Raw genomic sequence first — 17,665 nt, forward strand, 5'->3', positions numbered from 1 at the left:
TGTAACATCGCTTATTTTATTTTTAAAAGGTATCATAACTAGAATATTATTATTTTGTTTCCCCCACTGAGAACAATCAAGATTTAGTCCTGTGTTGATGTACTGTATATCAAAAACAGTCATAAATTTATATTCCCAGATCCTTAGGTGTTTTTGTGATCAGAAGTTGCCTTTCAATATGACAACTTTCACATTGGTTATTTTGTGTCCACGACCACAGAGATGTTAAGCAACAGGTAAATGGGGGTTTTGTCTATAATCGTGTGGTATGAGATCTCATCCTTGCACTCAGATTCTGTCCCGTGTCTCCAACATAAAGACCCCCAGTAGAGCATATGATGCACAAAATTAAGTACATCCCATCCTTGCTCTCAGATTCTGTCCTTTGTTTCCAACATAGAGACAACCAGTAGGACATATGGTACTCATTGGAAGAAGAACATGTGAAAGTCCCAGGAATCTTAAAAGCCATTAAAACCATAAAAAGGTTTCATAAGTACAATATTATTATTTTGTTTCTCCTACTGAAATCAATCTTTTTTCAACTGGTTGACACACGGTACCAAAACCTTTTTCTTTTCTTTTGTATAAATGATAAAAATACAGATTCTACTGAATCTTTTATCACAAAACTATATATCATTCCGCTCAGCTCCCCTTGCTCTATAACATGGTGCCTGCAGATTGGACAGCATATTCATGGTGATAGATACTCTTTAAGTCTCTAGGGAGCTTACTAAAATGAAGAGTTTGTAGTTATTGTTCAGATGCCCCTTACCTGGCACATACTGCCGGCTTCTAGTGTCTACAACTATTAGTGAGGAAGCAGCAGTCATTATAAGGCCACGTTCCCACGGTCAGTATTTGGTCAGTATTTTACATCAGTATTTGTAAACCAAAACCAGGAGTGGGTGAAAAATGCAGAAGTGGTGACGTGTTCCCATTATACTTTTCCTCTGATCGTTCCACTCTGTTACGAGTTGTGGTTCTGTGCTCCCACCTGGTAATGGAGCAGGTCCGGTAGTATGCTACTATGGTTGCAAGCACCACCATTGTCCTGACTCAGGAGGCAGAGTTACCACGCGTGCAGGGAAACTGTCCCAATCTTGTGGAGCGTCGAGTTCTGGTGTTGAGGGATGTGTGAAGACGTGGGACGCCGTGTCTCTCACTGATTTCTCTGACGAGGGAAGATGGGACGCTGTCTTCCTTGGTTGCCAAGCAACGCAGGATGCTTCTTTGTTTGGCAATAAGCAATGGTGGGGTTTTGTCCAGCTTGCTGTTGAAGCTAGCATGGAGTGGCTGTCTGGGGATATATGGGAGGTAATCAACACCTGATCATTAGGTGTGCTATATAATCCTGCTCCCTGCTCAGTCCTTTGCTGTTTATTGCATTTCCCTAAGTGCTTGGTGGTAAGTGGTGCTAGCATTAGGTTTTGCTATCTTAGCAGGGTTTTCTCATTTTCTCTTTTGGTTACACTTCCTGGGGTTCTTGAAGAAGTGCTCACCTGGTCCTCGACTAGGCACCAGCCGCGTCACCAGCTGTCCAGCGACAGTGGGCCTGGGAAGGGCTCTGCCAAAGTTCCCCTTTCATTTACTGGGAGCTGGATGAAGAGTATTCCTGGCCCTCAAGGGCTCGCCTAGCTGGGCAACGTGTGCCAAGTGCTTCTATGGCTGCACCTTTGCTGGTTTGGTGCCAGTCTTGCTGGGTCCCTCTGTGAAGTGCATAACACACTCCTGGCTTTAGCTTACAAATACTGATGTAAAATACTGACCAAATACTGAATGGGTGAACGAGGCCTTATAGTTTGTCTGTGACCATAGCAGTTACAACTATCAAATGGACATCACCTGAAGCCCAACTTATCAAGAAGCTAGCAAAGACATTTTCACATAAAAATATCTTACTGCTTTGATATTTTTGCAAATGAACTTAATGAAAACAGTTATTTGGATAACATACTCTGTAGGTCCATAGAAAGTAAATCACACAGGGTCATCGCCTTTAAGCTATCTGCAGTAACGCGAAGCAATCCCCCTGTTTGGCGGACAAGTTGGTTCCAGTGTCTTGTCCTCATTGCAGGATTACTAAGGTCTTCTATTAACGGCAAGGTCATCTAGAATATTAAAGGCAAATGCTTTTTGTACAGTATTTACTGAATAACATTCCTATAATAAAGATCACATTCAATATGCTATTAAAAAAAATTACTAAAAGCATTTTACCTTGGCATTAACATAAAAGTACTGCAGCTAAGAGTCGTACTTATACACTTTCTTATGAATGACGTTTAGATATTATAGTTCTTGCCATTAAAAGCCTTTTTATCTGTTCTGTGATGTATTAGAAATAGAAAAAAGACCAATAATACTAGATATAATTCATACTTAAAGAAGGAAAAAATAACATTTCCAGACGCTCTAAGGTCAATGACTGCTGATAAACTCTTTGGGAGGAAACTGCACCCCTGCACTCTTTTCATATAACCACTACAGCTACATCATGAAATATTAGGCGGACTCCCATGGAAAGTTGGTGAAAAGTGAAACAAGGATTATTGATAGTACATTGAATTCATAAAGAAAAATGTGGCATTAACAAAGTTTAAGGAAAAAAAACAACTTACATGCATGATATTGACAATTTCCATGGCTTTCTTGAAAACGTCCCATTCTTGGACCTCTCCGGGAAAAGACTGCAAAAGGATTAGATGTTTCGTTGTTTTTTTGTACAATTCATCTGTGTTCATATTCTGCCACAACTCCTTCTTCCATGTGTCCTGCTCTTGAAGGACTGAATCAACATGTTGCCAAACAAGGCTGAGCTTCTGCAGCAGGTCATCACAGCTGTGACGGGTAGAGCAAATAATAGCAGAAATACTTATGATTAGTGTTGAGCCACCCCCGTAGTGTTCGAGTTCGGTTCGGTTCGTCGAACACCCGTGTGTTCGCCGAACTGTTCGTCGAACTGTTCGTCGAACACCTTCGAACACCGTTAAAACCAATGGCAGGCAAACAAAAACACATAGAAACACATAGAAAACACCTTCAAAGGTGTCCAAAAGCTGACAAACTGCTCAGAAGACACAACTAACACATGGAAAAGTGACAAGTACATATAGTCATGCGAAAAGAAAAGAGGTGGAGGAGTAAAAGGAGGGGGAGACACAGATATAGGCATGTCATGCCCTTCTAAAATCCAAAAAGTGAGAAGCCGAGACGGCCAGTCCGCTCCTGCCCGTGCCACCTCCGTGTCGCCGGGTTTGTGCCAGAGCCGCGGTGAACCCTGACGGCCAGCCCCCCTCTCCCAATACTGGTGCCTGTCCGCTGGTGGGTCGAGAGAGCCCCCCTGTGGTGGAGGCAGCTCTAAGCTTTTTAATTTAAATTGTCCCTCTAATTTGAATGAATACACTTTAAATCCATTTACAAGGATCTATTGGAGGGCAAGTCTCATGCCAGCAGCCGCGTAATTCCAGCTCCAGTAGCGTCCACTAAAGCTGCTGCAGTTAAAAAGCTTTTATAAGGATCGAGCTCGGCTGTCCACCGCAAGGCATCCTAGTGCCAGTCCCAGCCCCTATGCCTTGGGGTGCCTCCTGATGCTCTTCACTAAGTATCCCGTGGTCCCGAAGCATTTCCTTTGAAAAAATTAAGTGTCCAAACTACAGGTCGTGTAGCTTGCTTAACAGCCGGGATAATCCGCTGACTAGCAGACACTGCTACTAGGCACAAAGTATTTCCTGGGCTAGATGCAGTTAAAAATTTGTAAGTAGATACTCTCGTTGGATGCTGAGAAAGCATTCCATAGAGTCTCCTGGCACGCCATATATGATTCTCTTAAAAAGCTTGGGGTAGGGGTCTAGGGGACCCTTTTATAGCCAAAATCACGGCCCTGTATCACAATACGTCACCTAGGCTGAAGATAAATGGAACTGTAGCACCGAGGGCTCGGTTGCTACAGACGTATTGCACCTCACCCAGAGGTGTGATATCTCACTCTCAGATAAGGATGGAGTGTGGATCAGGACCCGACACCTGCATGCATTACACCACATTGCCGTGGGGCAGGGCGACCAATATGCCCCTGAGATGGGCACGACAGTCCCTGTCCCTGGCTGGAGTGGGGGGAGGGAACACTGAGGAAGGGGAACCCTGCAGTGCAGGAGCAGGGAGGAAGCAGTTCCTGGGTGCATTGAGAAGGGAGTATAAAAGGTGGGCACCATCTTAGTTCAGTGCAGAGAAGTCTGAGCAGAAGTGGCAGGGAGCAGGGGCTCTGCATGAGCTCTGCTCCGGAGGCGGGCCTAGTAACAGAGGCCCAGGCCTGCAAGAGGGAGAAGGAAGGAAGAGGAGCGGAGAAGGCTCCAGGAACGAGGAATGAAGGGATCCCAGGGGTGCGGACGGGCGAGTCGCCACCGCACGCCCGAATCCACCTGTGTGGAGGGGTCAGGCCAAAGGGGGAGACCGGTCCCCGAACTAGTGGAGGCAGGAAACGACCCTCAGCTAGAAACCGGAGGCTCTGACATTTTATGTGGCGCAGCCCCTTGCTCCACCCGCTAGGAAGGCACCACATAGGGTCAGGGAAACTGGCGCCAAGTTTACCAAGAGGAGGCCCGAGGCAGCCGGACAGAAGTGTTGGTAAGAAAGGCCAGACAAAGGACACACAAAGGGGGTCCTGTGAAGTGCTCCAAAGTTATCTGGGAGTTGTCTGAGCCCCTCACCTGGTGAGCACAGTACGACGTGGGCAGCCGTTACCTGCAGACGTGGTCTGGATAATAAGAACTGTGAGTAAAGGCCCTGAACTGCATCACTGACTCCGTGTCGTTACTGCTGCTGCCCTGCACCATCACCCCCATCCTCCGCATACACTGCCCTGAGGCTATACTCCTCCCGTGGGGAGTTATGCTACGCTCTGCTGCACCCACAACACCAGCCTTAGCGGTCTGCCCTGTAGCGGCGGTTCACTCTGACCGCAATCCACGGGTGGCATAGTCGGACATTTAAACATCAAAACCACATAAATAGTTCCGCCACTGGTTTGACCGCCCTGAGCCACGGAACCGGATCGCCGCCACGAAGACTACAACCACCAGCATCCACCAAAAAGGGTCCGGCTCCGGGTGTCCCAAGGCCCAGGGGGTGCGTCAGAACATTTTCATCACCTTTCACAATCACCAATGGGACAAGGCAGGGATGTCCTCTGTCCCCTCTCTTATACATCCTAGTGACGGAGCACCTGCTCTCATCAATTCGCCATAACCCCAATATTAGGTGGATTGAGGTGGGAGGCACCGAGTACAAGTGCTCTCTATTTGCTGATGATGTCCTAGTATATATCACTCAATCACATATATCCATCCCTGCTGTTATGGCTGAAATAGATCACTTTGTTACATGGTAAAATTTTAAAATCAATGCAGCGAAGTCTGAGGCCCTCGATGTCTCCCTCCCTAAATCCATATAGGATTCCATCCAGTCCAACTTTCCCTTTGCCTGGCCCTCACAGGGTATCAAATACTTAGGAATTCCTATTCATAGAGACCTCTCCCATCTATGTTATCTTAATTTTGGGCCCTTTATTGAACAATTCCATACAGACCACGGTTGGCAAGTTAGAACTGTAAGATTCACTACGTGAACCACTGGTGTTTTGTGGAAAAGCACATGTAAACCGCGTTCCAAATTATTATGCAAAAAGTGTTTAGGAGTGATAAGGGAAGAATTTGTTTGTTTGTCAGTTAAACTCATTGATGGTGATGTGTGTCAGGGCTCTTTATATCACTGTAAGCAATTGCAGACACCTGTGCTAATTAGTTTGGCAGGTGTGTCCAATGAAAGGCAAGACTACTTAAGAAGGCTCTCTCACATTATTAAGCAGCCTACATTTTCTGCCAAAATGGGAAAGAAAAAGGATGTGTCGGCTGCTGAGAAGCAACAAATTGTGGAGTGTTTAGGTCAAGGCATGACTACAATCAACATTGTGCGTTGATCAGGATGAAGTGTCTTGGCAATCAAGAAGTATGTAGCTGATTCACAGTACACACGTGTGCGTGCTGATAAGGGCAAATTGAGGACTCTTTCCTACAGGCAATTACGTCAGGTTGAAACAGCAGCGGCAAAAAAGCCTTGTCATAGCAGCAGACAAGTTTTTGAAGCTGCTTGTGCCTCCAACGTCCCCCGAACAACAAGATGCAGGGTCCTTCAGAGGTTTGCAGCTGTGCATATGCCATCCTGTCGACCTCCTCTATCCACTTCACACAAGCAGAAACGGCTCCAGTGGGCCAAACATTACATGAAGACTGATTTCAAAACTGTTTTGTTCACGGATGAGTGCCGTGCAGCGCTCGATGGTCCAGATGAATGGAGTGGAGGATGGCTGGTTGATGGACACCCCACGCAAACACGGCTACAGCGCCAACAAGGAGGAGGTGGAGTAATGTTTTGGGCTGGAATCATGGGGAGAGAGATTGTCGGCCCCTTTAGGATCCCTGAAGGCGCTAAAGATGAACTCCATAATGTATGTGGATTTTCTCAAACAGCACTTCCTGCCATGGTTCAAGAAGAAGAACCGTGTATTTCACAGCAAGATCATTTTTCTGCATGATAATGCACCATCTCATGCTGCACATAAAACATCTGCATCTCTGGCTGATATGGGCATAAAAGGGGACAAACTTATGGTGTGACCCCCATGCTCCCCTGACCTCTACCCCATTCAGAACCTTTGGAGCATCATTAAAAGGAGTGTCTATGATGGCGGGAGGCAGTTCACATCTAAGCAACAGCTCTGGGAGGGTATTCTGTCCTCATGCAAAACAATTGAAGCAGAAACCATCCAAAACCTGACAAATTCAATGGACGAGAGAGTTCAGAAGCTCCTTTCGAACAAGGGGTCCTATGTGAAAATGTAACATCACCTAGAATAAAGTTTTGAGTTGAAAACTGTTTGATTTCAGTTTCTAACAACCTGCTAATGCTTATAATTTCAAAAATGACCATTTTTTTGGTCTTTATTAAAATGAAAAGGTTGATCGAAAAGTTTGGGGGATCTAAGAGTGTGGCAACCCAGTAGTCATGATTACTTCGAATTCTGACAATATGAGGGTCATGCTGCAGGTAGTGCAGCAAGAAGGCACTTATGTGTCTTGCGCATCTCGGAGCCCCAAAATTATTTTCCGGGCTAGATGCAGCTAAAAATTATTTTTAATTTTAAATCTGGTGAAGCTTATTATAGATGGCCTAATAGGATCAGTGCTGCACACTGCTACAAAGCCCAAATTATTTTCCAGTCAAGATACAGATAAACATGATTAGTAATTTGAAAGCTTAAAACGGTTGGTAGGGTGATTTTAACCAATCATCAAGCTTTTACTCTCCCCAGGATGACACAGGGGTAGAAAAGTCGTTTCGGATCCATGATTTGTTCATCTTTATGAACGTGAGTCTGTCTACATTATCAGTGGAGAGCCGCGTGCGCTTATCTGTCAGCACACCACCAGCAGCGCTGAACACACGTTCAGACAGAACGCTGGCTGCGGGGCATGACAAGATCTCCAAGGCGTAAGTGGCTAGCTCCGGCCATTTATCCAGATTGGAAGCCCAAAAAGAGCAAGGGTCCAGTGACACAGTCGTGGCTTCAATGTTTACTTGGAGATACTCCTGTACCATCGTCTCTAGGCGTTGACTATGTGTCAGACTTCTTGTCTCCTGTGGCCTTGCAAAGGATGGGCTAAAAAAGTGGTGAAATGATTCCGCAAAATTGATGTTACCAGCAGATACTGTGGTTCTGTTACGGTTTGAGTGCTGAACACTTGACGGTCCCACGGTTGGCAAGTTGGAACTGTGAGATTCACTACGTGCACCACTGGTATTTTGTGGAAAAGCACATGTAAGATTCTGCAACAGTCTCTGCTGATACTCCTGCATGCGTGCATCCCTTTCTATGGCAGGAATAATTTCTGCAAATTTACTTTTGTACCGGGGATCTAACAGTGTGGCAACCCAGTAGTCAGGATTATTTCTAATTCTCACAATTCGAGGGTCATGTTGCAGGTAGTGCAGCAAGAAGGCACTCATGTGTGTTGCGCATCCAGGAGCACCAAGTCCCTGTTGTGTTGGTGGCGAGGTAACAATCATGCTTCCTTCCTCTGTCCTCTCCCCCCAACCTCGCACAACAGAAATGTGATCAAGGTCTCCCTCATCTGATGAGTCTTCCATCAGTTCGTCCTCCACTTCTTCCTGGGCTCCTGCACCTTCCTCACTAGTTTGGCTGCTACCATGCGCCCTGGTAAAACCATCTCCCCCACCCTCACATGCCTGCCGCCTTGGTGCTGCCGACCGTCTGGACCTTGCAGATGTTAGCCCTTCCGCATACAACTCCTCCTCCTCTACTTCCTCCACCTCCTCTTGTGCCACCACCTGACTCTGAATTCTGTTTAACATGTGCTCCAGCATGTAAATCACCGGAATAGTCATGCTGATAATGGCATCGTCAGCACTAAACATCTTCGTCGCCATTTCAAAACTGTGCAGAAGGGTGCATAGGTCCCTGATCTGAGACCACTCCTCCAGCGTGATTTGCCCCACCTCTGAATCTCGTTGGCCCAGGCTATACGTCAGAACGTATTGCACCAGGGCTTGTCGGTGCTGCCACAGTCGCTGCAACATGTGCAGAGTTGAATTCCACCGGGTAGGCACATCGCATTTTAGCCGGTGAAGTGGCAGGCCCAACGACTTCTGTAGAGATGTAAGTCGCTGAGCTGCGGGATGCGAACGGCGGAAGTGAGCACACAGCGACCGTGCCCTCTGCAGAAGGCCATCTAGTCTGGGATAGTGGGCTAAAAATTGCTGGACAACCAGGTTCAACACGTGAGCCATACAAGGCACGTGTGTGACATTGCCCCGGCGAAGGGCCGCACCCAGGTTTGCAGCATTGTCGCACACGGCCTTCCCTGGTTTCAGGTCCAGTGGAGACAACCATTCATGAAATTGGTTCTCCAGAGCTGACCACAACTCCTCAGCTGTGTGACTCACATTTCCCAGACATTTCAATGTAAAAACCGCCTGATGACGTTGAGCCCTACTGCCAGCATAGTAAGGAGGTGTGCAGGATCCCTTCTGCGCAGTTAGAAAGCTTGTGGCATGACCAGACAGGCTTTGGGTGCAGGTGGAAGACCGAGAGGAGGTTGAGGAGGCAGAAGCAGTGGAGGAACTTTGACATAAAGAGGATTGACGCACAACTCGTGGGGACGGCAAGACTTGGACAGCAGCCCCTTGTCCTGCTGTCACCATAGTTACCCAGTGCCCAGTCAGCGACATGTAACGCCCCTGTCCATGCCTACTCGTCCAAGTGTCTGTGGTGAAATGCACCCTGTCACACACAGAGTTTCTCAAAGAAGCGGTGATGTTGTGTGCGACATGCTGGTGGAGCGCAGGCACACCTTTCTTTGAGAAGTAGTGCCGACTGGGCATCTGGTACTGGGGCACTGCGACGGACATAAGGTCTCGAAAATCCTCTGTGTCCACCAGGCGGAAAGGCAGCATTTCTGTAGCCAAGAGCTTGCAGATGGTGAAATTCAACCTCTTAGCTTTCTCATGGCTAGGAGGAAATGGTCTTTTACTTGTCCACATCTGAGGGACCGAGGGCTGGCTATTGTGCTTAGACGGGGTTGATAAGGGTGTCCCCGGCAAACTGCCGGTCTGTGAGGAAGATGCAGGCAGACATGTTAGGTTGCCTTGATCCAAAGGTGGTGCTATCGATGTCGGACAGCGCTCAACACCAGCTGGTGTTACCACCTCCAAAGAAAATGATGACCTGCCAATCACGCTGGCTGTTGCGGGTAAAGAGGTGGCAGGTCTGCGCCCCAAAACAGGTGTGACTGCTGTCCCCCCAGTCACAGAGGATGAAGAGGCCGCGGATGCACAAGATATGGCAGACGGTGATTGGCCCGGCCGGCTAGGCCGCATTGTAGCACACTGAGCTTCCCACTGCAACTTATGCTTCATGTCCATGTGCCGGTTCATGCATGAAGTACTCAAACTATGTATTTTTTGGCCTCTACTTAGCTTTTGCTGACAAATGTTACAGATAACACGAGTTGGGTCATCTTTATCGATCTGAAAAAATGCCCAGGCTATGCAAGGCTTAGCACCCATGCGACCTGAAGAGCCACCACGACTTGTGGTGAGAGGCAGAGTTGTGTTTGAGGATGCAGTTGTTGACGTGCTTCCAGTACTACGTCTCTGTCCAGGAAGGCGCAACCTGACCTCGTCGTCACTAGCATCTTCCTCCACCTCCTCTGCTGACCTCATCTCTTGGCTGACTGTGGGTTGACAGTAAGTGGGATCTCCGACCTCATCATCATCACCCTGTGCGTTATCACACCCGTCGTCCTCAGAGCCAACCTGTTCCTGCCCTGACAAAAAACTAAAGTTGTCGCTCCAATCAGGTATTTGAGTCTTATCATCGTCTTCCTCATTGTCTCCACCAACAGGAGTTACAGTTTGGGAATGAGGGTCTACATTATGGTCAGAACCTTCTGCGTCTGGTCCTGGATCCGACTCATAAAGATTCTGGGCATCAGTGCAGATCATTTCCTCGTCTGGATTCACAGAAGCGCTGGAGTCGACCTCTGATTCCCAGGCTATAGTATGAGTAAACAGCTCTGCAGACTCAACCATCTGTTCTACCTCATACTCAGACGGGCAGATGGAGATTTGGGAGCTGTGAGGAAGCAAGTGCGATTTGGGTGACACCTTTGAGGACTGGAGTATTTGTGATCTTGAAGTTGATGTGGAGGAGAGCCCACTTAAAGGAGCACTTGATATCCGTTGAAGCACCTGCTGTTTTTGTGCCTCATCTGGAATTTGTAGCGATTGGCGTGGCCGTAAGAAAGGGATCTTATCACATTGTCCGCTAAAAGAAGTAGACATTTTAGTTTGGCTGGAAGATGGTCTTTCTTCTGCAGATGTTACTGTTGCTTTAACACCTACCCCACGGACACAACCTTTTTTCCCCTTCCCAACACGCCTATTCCCCTTTCCACCAGCAGCAGGCCTTTTTCCACTCATTTTGGTGGTTAACTAATTCACAACTCTGGAGTTGTTTGCACAAAAAAACAATGGATGGTAACCGAGCAGAGCTGAGTGGCCAAACTGTGGTATTAGGCCAAAACTATTGGCTGGGTTAGATGCAGAAAAAAATTATTTTGAATTTGCAACCTGATGGAGGTCAGTATAGATGGACTAATATAAATAGTCCCACACACAGCTAGAAGCCCAAATATTTTTTCAGAGGTACTGTAGATGCAGATAAAAATTAGTTTTAATTTGCAACCTGATGGAGGTCAGTATAGATGGACTAATAGAGAAAGTCCGACACACTACTAGAAGGCCAAATATTTTTTCAGAGGTAGATGCAGAAAAAAATATATTCAGTTTGCAACCTGATGGAGGTCAGTATAGATGGACTAATACAAATAGTCCCACACACAGCTAGAAGCCCAAATATTTTTTCAGAGGTACTGTAGATGCAGATAAAAATTATTTTTAATTTGCAACCTGATGGAGGTCAGTATAGATGGACTAATAGACCAAGTCCCACACACTGCTAGAAGCCCAAATATTTTTTCAGAGCTAGATGCAGAAAAAAATTATTTTTAATTTGCAACCTGATGGAGGTCAGTATAGATGGACTAATAGACCAAGTCCCACACACTGCTAGAAGCCCAAATATTTTTTCAGAGCTAGATGCAGAAAAAAATTATTTTTAATTTGCAACCTGATGGAGGTCAGTATAGATGGACTAATAGACCAAGTCCCACACACTGCTAGAAGCCCAAATATTTTTTCAGAGCTAGATGCAGAAAAAAATTATTTTTAATTTGCAACCTGATGGAGGTCAGTATAGATGGACTAATAGACCAAGTCCCACACACCGCTAGAAGCCCAACTATTTTTTCAGAGCTAGATGCAGAAAAAAATTATATTCAATTTGCAACCTGCTGGAGGTCAGTATAGAAGGACTAATAGAACAAGTCCCACACACTGCTAGAAGCCCAAATATTTTTTCAGAGCTAAATGAAGAAAAAAATTATTTTTAATTTGCAACCTGATGGAGGTCAGTATAGATGGACTAATAGACCAAGTCCCACACACTGCTAGAAGCCCAAATATTTTTTCAGAGCTAGATGCAGAAAAAAATTATATTCAGTTTGCAACCTGATGGAGGTCAGTATAGATGGACTAATAGAATGATGCTATGCCCAAAAGATTTTACTTCACTAGGTGCAGTAAAAAAATTGGTATTCTATACACAGGTGTTATATCTTGCAACACAGATAGGCTACTCCACTGACTAACACACTCTGCAATAGGCCAAAAAGGATTAGCTTTGCTAGATTCAGCCAAATGCTGTGAAAAAAACTTGCACAGCACTGGCACAGACCTGCCTGGCAAAAACTGATAGGAACTCATGTAACCTAGTCCTGAAAAGGACTCCAATTACAATTAGTCTTTACTCCCACAACCTATCTATTTAAGAGCACAGACCTCCCTGATAAAAGTCGTAGGAAATGCTGTAACCTAGTCCTTAAAAGGACTGCAATCACAACTATTCCCTACTCCCAAGCTATCTGTATATTTGTGCGAAAATTGGCTTGAAATTAACAAGGTATAGCGCACACAGCAACAGCGGTGCCGTCTAACACGCAGCTGCAGCAGTGAGAAAATGGTGGCGACGGGGAAAATGGCTTGGTCTTATAGGGCAAGGACATGTGACATACACTGCCAATGACACATGCCCTTGCTTGTGTGAAAAAAAGCACTTCGCTCCGTGTGTGCGCTGCTGATAGGCTGACAGATTGCACCTCCCCACTGCAAATGCGGGAAAGAGAAAAAAAAATGGAGATCTTCATTGTTCCTGCAGAGATCCATCCCCTGCCCCTCCCCCCGCCCCGCTGTACACTCAAACTGCGTATTAACATTAATTTTCATCATTACTGAGAAAAAATCCAGTTATGATTTTGGTGCACGAACAGTTATCGAACATAACCTCGAACAGCCGAATTTTTCTCAAATTGTTCGTGTTCGCCGTCCGGCTCGAACACCGCCCAAAACAGCTCGAATTTGAGATTGGCGAACAGTTCGAGTAGAACAACGCTCATCTCTACTTATGATTACTATTAAACAACATTACGTAAAACATCAATTCTCACCAACTGGACATCAACATTAGGCTACTCTCACATCTTTAGTCTAGAGCAACATCAGTTTAAGGAAATACTTTGAGTAAAAATCTAGAGAATGCAGCTGTAGCCTAAAGCTCTAGAAATCCAGGATTTTAAAACAATATTTAGTAACAGTAGAAATGCGATAAAATTAACAAAAATAGAAAATTCACCAGTATGAGCTCCATATCAATGGTGGTCCCCACTGGTCTTTGTTTCCTTCCCTGTAGAGGTTACATCATATACATTCACAGGACCAGTGTAGCCAATCACTGACCTCAAAAGTCTCATTCCATCACTGCTGAGGTCAGAGATTGGCTGCGGAGGTTAAGTGAATGTATGGCATGTGATCACTTCAGGGAAGAAAAGAAAGACTGCCAGGGACCACCTGAGCATCGGCACTAGAGGTGCCAGTGATTGGATAGGTGAATATTATTTTTTTTATTTTAGCATAAGTGAGGTGACTATGTGGTCTGGAAACCACCATCGGATAAAAAATTTTTTATTAAAAGTGGAAAAAATACTATTTATCTATTTTTAATCAAACATTTTTTATCCGATGGTGGTTGCCTTCTAGAGCGCCAGATCACCTAGTCACCTCACTACAGCTAATTGTTGTCCACTGGGCTCTGAATTTAAGGAGATGCCAGTAGGAGGGATGCAGCTCATGCTTTGCATTTGTGCCCTGTGTTGCACAACCCCCAAAGGTGATTCTTTTCACCTGATATTATCCATACCTTATTCCTTATTAATACTACGCTCAGATAGCGCTGTATATCCCTTATTCCATAGGGAATTTTCCTCCTTTAATGTATTTTGTTATCACATTTCCTAATGTTACCAATTTTATTTTTAACCTTGGAAAACCTATTAAGGAAAAATACTGAAAACACGTACTTGTTTAAAATGGAGAAGTCAACCACCGTAGTCTCCAGAAGCTCTTGTAGTTCTTTTAGGTTTTTTGCTTCAATTTGCAAAATTTGCACCCGAGCATTGAAGTTCTGAATGATTTTAAAGGCCTCCTGTGATGTGCATTCATACTTGTACACCTCAGAAGTCTCAATGTCAGTACCCAGAATATCAAGCTTATGTTGAAAAAGTTCCAAATCCTATTAACAAAGTCATATGGTAATATGTAAAACTTACAGTAAAAGGACATTATAAATTTTAAATATAAAAATGACTCAACATATTTAAATACTAAGCTACCCGACTAACTACTAGCTCTTGTTAGTTCAATCTTAAATGTGAACAAAATCTAAAATGCTAAAGATTTTTTTTAGGGATTTTAACTTAATGGGCTATTCTAAGTACAGTATAACGGGACATTTATTGATCTTCGAATCTCAAAGATCAGAAAAACAAAGGGACAGCACTGTGGTCCCTTCATCACCGTAGCAAACACAGAAACATCCAGATGCCCATACCCTAAAGAAAGGCCATCAATGTAAAACCCTTGAAACTCCTTGAAGCCCTACATGCTAGCGGTATAAGTATGACATATTGAGGAAATATTGGACTCCTAGACTGTTCAGGTGCACGCATAGGGTCCTATCCTGTAAAAAGAAAGTCATGAAACAATCTGGCACTCTATGTGGATATTAAAGATACTATTTATTCATCTGATTCACAGGAGAGACACAGAGAGAGAGAGATTCAATTTCTTATACCAGAAAAATCCACGTTTTCCTTATATGTAAACAAGCTGTTCCAGGCTATGGGCTGGACACTGATCCGCATGAGATTCTGCCTCCAGGGATTATTTTTTAAAAAAGAGGGCCCTACCAATGTGAGACCTATAACTAACACATATAGACAGGAGAAGAAACAAGCGTATTGGCATAAAAAAGCTTTATTAGTAATTCATATAAAACTCCATTAATAAATGGCAAAAAATATAATGTAAAGTGCAGACATGCAGATCAAAGGACCCCACTTAATCTATAGCCCAAAAGGAAGGGTAATATAGATATATTCAAGAAATTACATAAATATCATAAAACATACACGTATTACACACACATCCTCCGAAATGGAGGAAATGTAATAAGTATTAGATAATAATGAAAAGACAGTAAGAGAAAAGAGAAAGGCGCCTCTCGAAAAGAGCACCCGCGAAACGCGCGTCAAGGCTGCCCTCCACGACAGACACCTGCCCTCATGTGGTCCCCTTTCTACATGTGACAATATTTGGGGTGAGTCACCATTGTCCTGTACATGACATGCACTATGGCAGCTGATTAATGGTACAGGACTATGGTATACGTGATCCCCATATATTTAGTGGTATATTTAATTGTCCATGTATACCACCTCTTTCTGCCCCGGTCTATTTCTCTTTTCTGCCCTTACTGTCTTTTCATTATTATCTAATACTTATTACATTTCCTCCATTTTGGAGGATGTGTGTGTAATACGTGTATGTTTTAGAATATTTATGTAATTTCTTGAATATATCTATATTACCCTTCCTTTTGGGCTATAGATTAAGTGGGGTCTTTTGATCTGCATGTCTGCACTTTACATTATATTTTTTTCCATTTATTAATGAAGTTTTATATGAATTACTAATAAAGCTTTTTTATGCCAGTGCGCTCGTTTCTTCTCCTGTCTATATATATCTTGTTCGAGTTGACGACACGGATATGGGGTGTGAGTGGTATTTCCTCCACACCGCTTTTGTGTGAATCTCAATATGTGGGCTATTGTGTTTCTCACTATAACTAACACAGTACAGTGCAAGCGAACTTTGTCTTCTTATAAATGCATTTTTTTAGAGCTACAGAGCTCTGATGTTTTTTATTTCATTATTTTACTCACTTATATAGCGCCATTAATTCCACAGCGCTTTACATACATTCTCATCACTGTCCCCATTGGGGCTCACAATCTACATTCTCTATCAGTATGTCTTTGGAGTGTGGGAGGAAACCAGAGAACCCAGAGGAAACCCACACAAACATGGGGAGAACATACAAACTCATGAAAGTCATAGGAAACCTTGCGGTAACCTGGTGTTCAGCTCATTACACATGGACCAAGGATCTCCTCTTCACGGAAGGTCTTGTAGAATAATAAGGAACAATGAAGAGAAAAGGAAGGTACATCCACCACTGGGTCCTCATAAAAAATTCTTCTTTTTTGCAAATCCAGAAAACTCCAGACATAGAGTAATTGCATACGCGTTTCAGACAGTTACGTCCTTAGTCATTGCATACATACTCTAAACTAAAACTAGACAAACTATATACATGTCATGTCCTGAAGGAATGCAGCTCTAACTACTCATTCACCATCTGTTCACCATTTAACTCTTCTGGGTGAAGTTTTCTCATGGTCAAAATCTCTATTATGTAGAATCACTGCAAACAACACACATATATATAAAGGACGTGTATATAGAATTAGATCCAATAAAAACACATACAAGATATACAAATAAATAAAAATATCCACAATCAAATAGTCGAATATACGGATCTTAGTCATAATGGTGCATAATATCTTGGTGCATTTTCATACCTTGCGATACCAGTGTTTTTAACACATATATGCACCAAGACTCTGTATTGATAAGTTTCCTTTTATGATCACTCCCACGAGAAGGTCTATGGAATTTTTCAATAGCTACAATTTTAAATGTGCTGGTATTGCCATTGTGGTGTTCTATAAAGTGTTTGGAGGCTGCAGAACTTTTAACCGTTAATTTGTCATTGGTGTCAGAAATATGCCTTCTTGTGCGTAGTTTTAATGCCCCTGTCGTGCAACCCACACACTGTAGTTTGCATGCCGTACATGTGATCAAATAAGCCAGAAACGCAGTGTTGCAGTTTATATTATTTAATGTTATATTCCTTGTTAGTGACTAGGGAGATGAATTTATCAGTTCTGACTACAAAGTTACAACACGTGCACCTCGTATGGCCGTATTTATGGAACCCCATGTTTCTTAGCCAAGTAGATGTAGGGTATTTATTAGTCAAGAATAATGTGGGCGAGAGCACGTCACCTAGTGAAGGGGCTTTTTGGCTACATAGTTGATAGGTGTTTTTAATATCTCATTTAATTTTTTATCCTGCAACAACATTGGGATGTTTCTTTGTATGATGTTTTTAATCTCTTTGAATTCAATGCTATAGTTAGTAGAAAATGAAATTCTGTCTATGTCTTGTGTAGTAAATTCCTTCTTTCTGCCCTTAATATCCGCTAGCATGTCTTCTCTATCTATATTACCCACTATTGAACTCGCCTGATCCAGCATTCATTTTGGATAATTCCTGCGACGCAATTTATTGCACATATTCACAGATTCCCGCTTCCATAGTGTGGTGTCTGAAGTATTCCTTTTTAAGACATTGTTTTGACTGTGATAGTCTTGAGCGGTTCTAATCTCATTATTTTATTCTGTCTATTGCGAACTTCTTTGCGGACTTTCTTCTCCTACATAG

General features: G+C 43.8%; 1 protein-coding gene across 1 annotated transcript in view; it reads right to left on the bottom strand.

The window, feature by feature from the left end:
- The window catches only part of LOC141213014 (uncharacterized), a 903,379-nt gene that overhangs the window by 650,849 nt on the left and 234,865 nt on the right, over window positions 1-17,665 (bottom strand). Inside the window, 3 exon segments of the mRNA XM_073665145.1 lie at window positions 1,961-2,114; window positions 2,625-2,844; window positions 14,115-14,326. Of these exon segments, the coding sequence (XP_073521246.1) occupies window positions 1,961-2,114; window positions 2,625-2,844; window positions 14,115-14,326 (586 nt within the window).

This window comes from Phyllobates terribilis, unplaced genomic scaffold (genome assembly GCF_046119375.1).
Source record: "Phyllobates terribilis strain yellow unplaced genomic scaffold, ASM4611937v1 Scaffold_2__4_contigs__length_985480577, whole genome shotgun sequence".
NCBI classification, from domain to species: Eukaryota; Metazoa; Chordata; class Amphibia; order Anura; family Dendrobatidae; genus Phyllobates; species Phyllobates terribilis.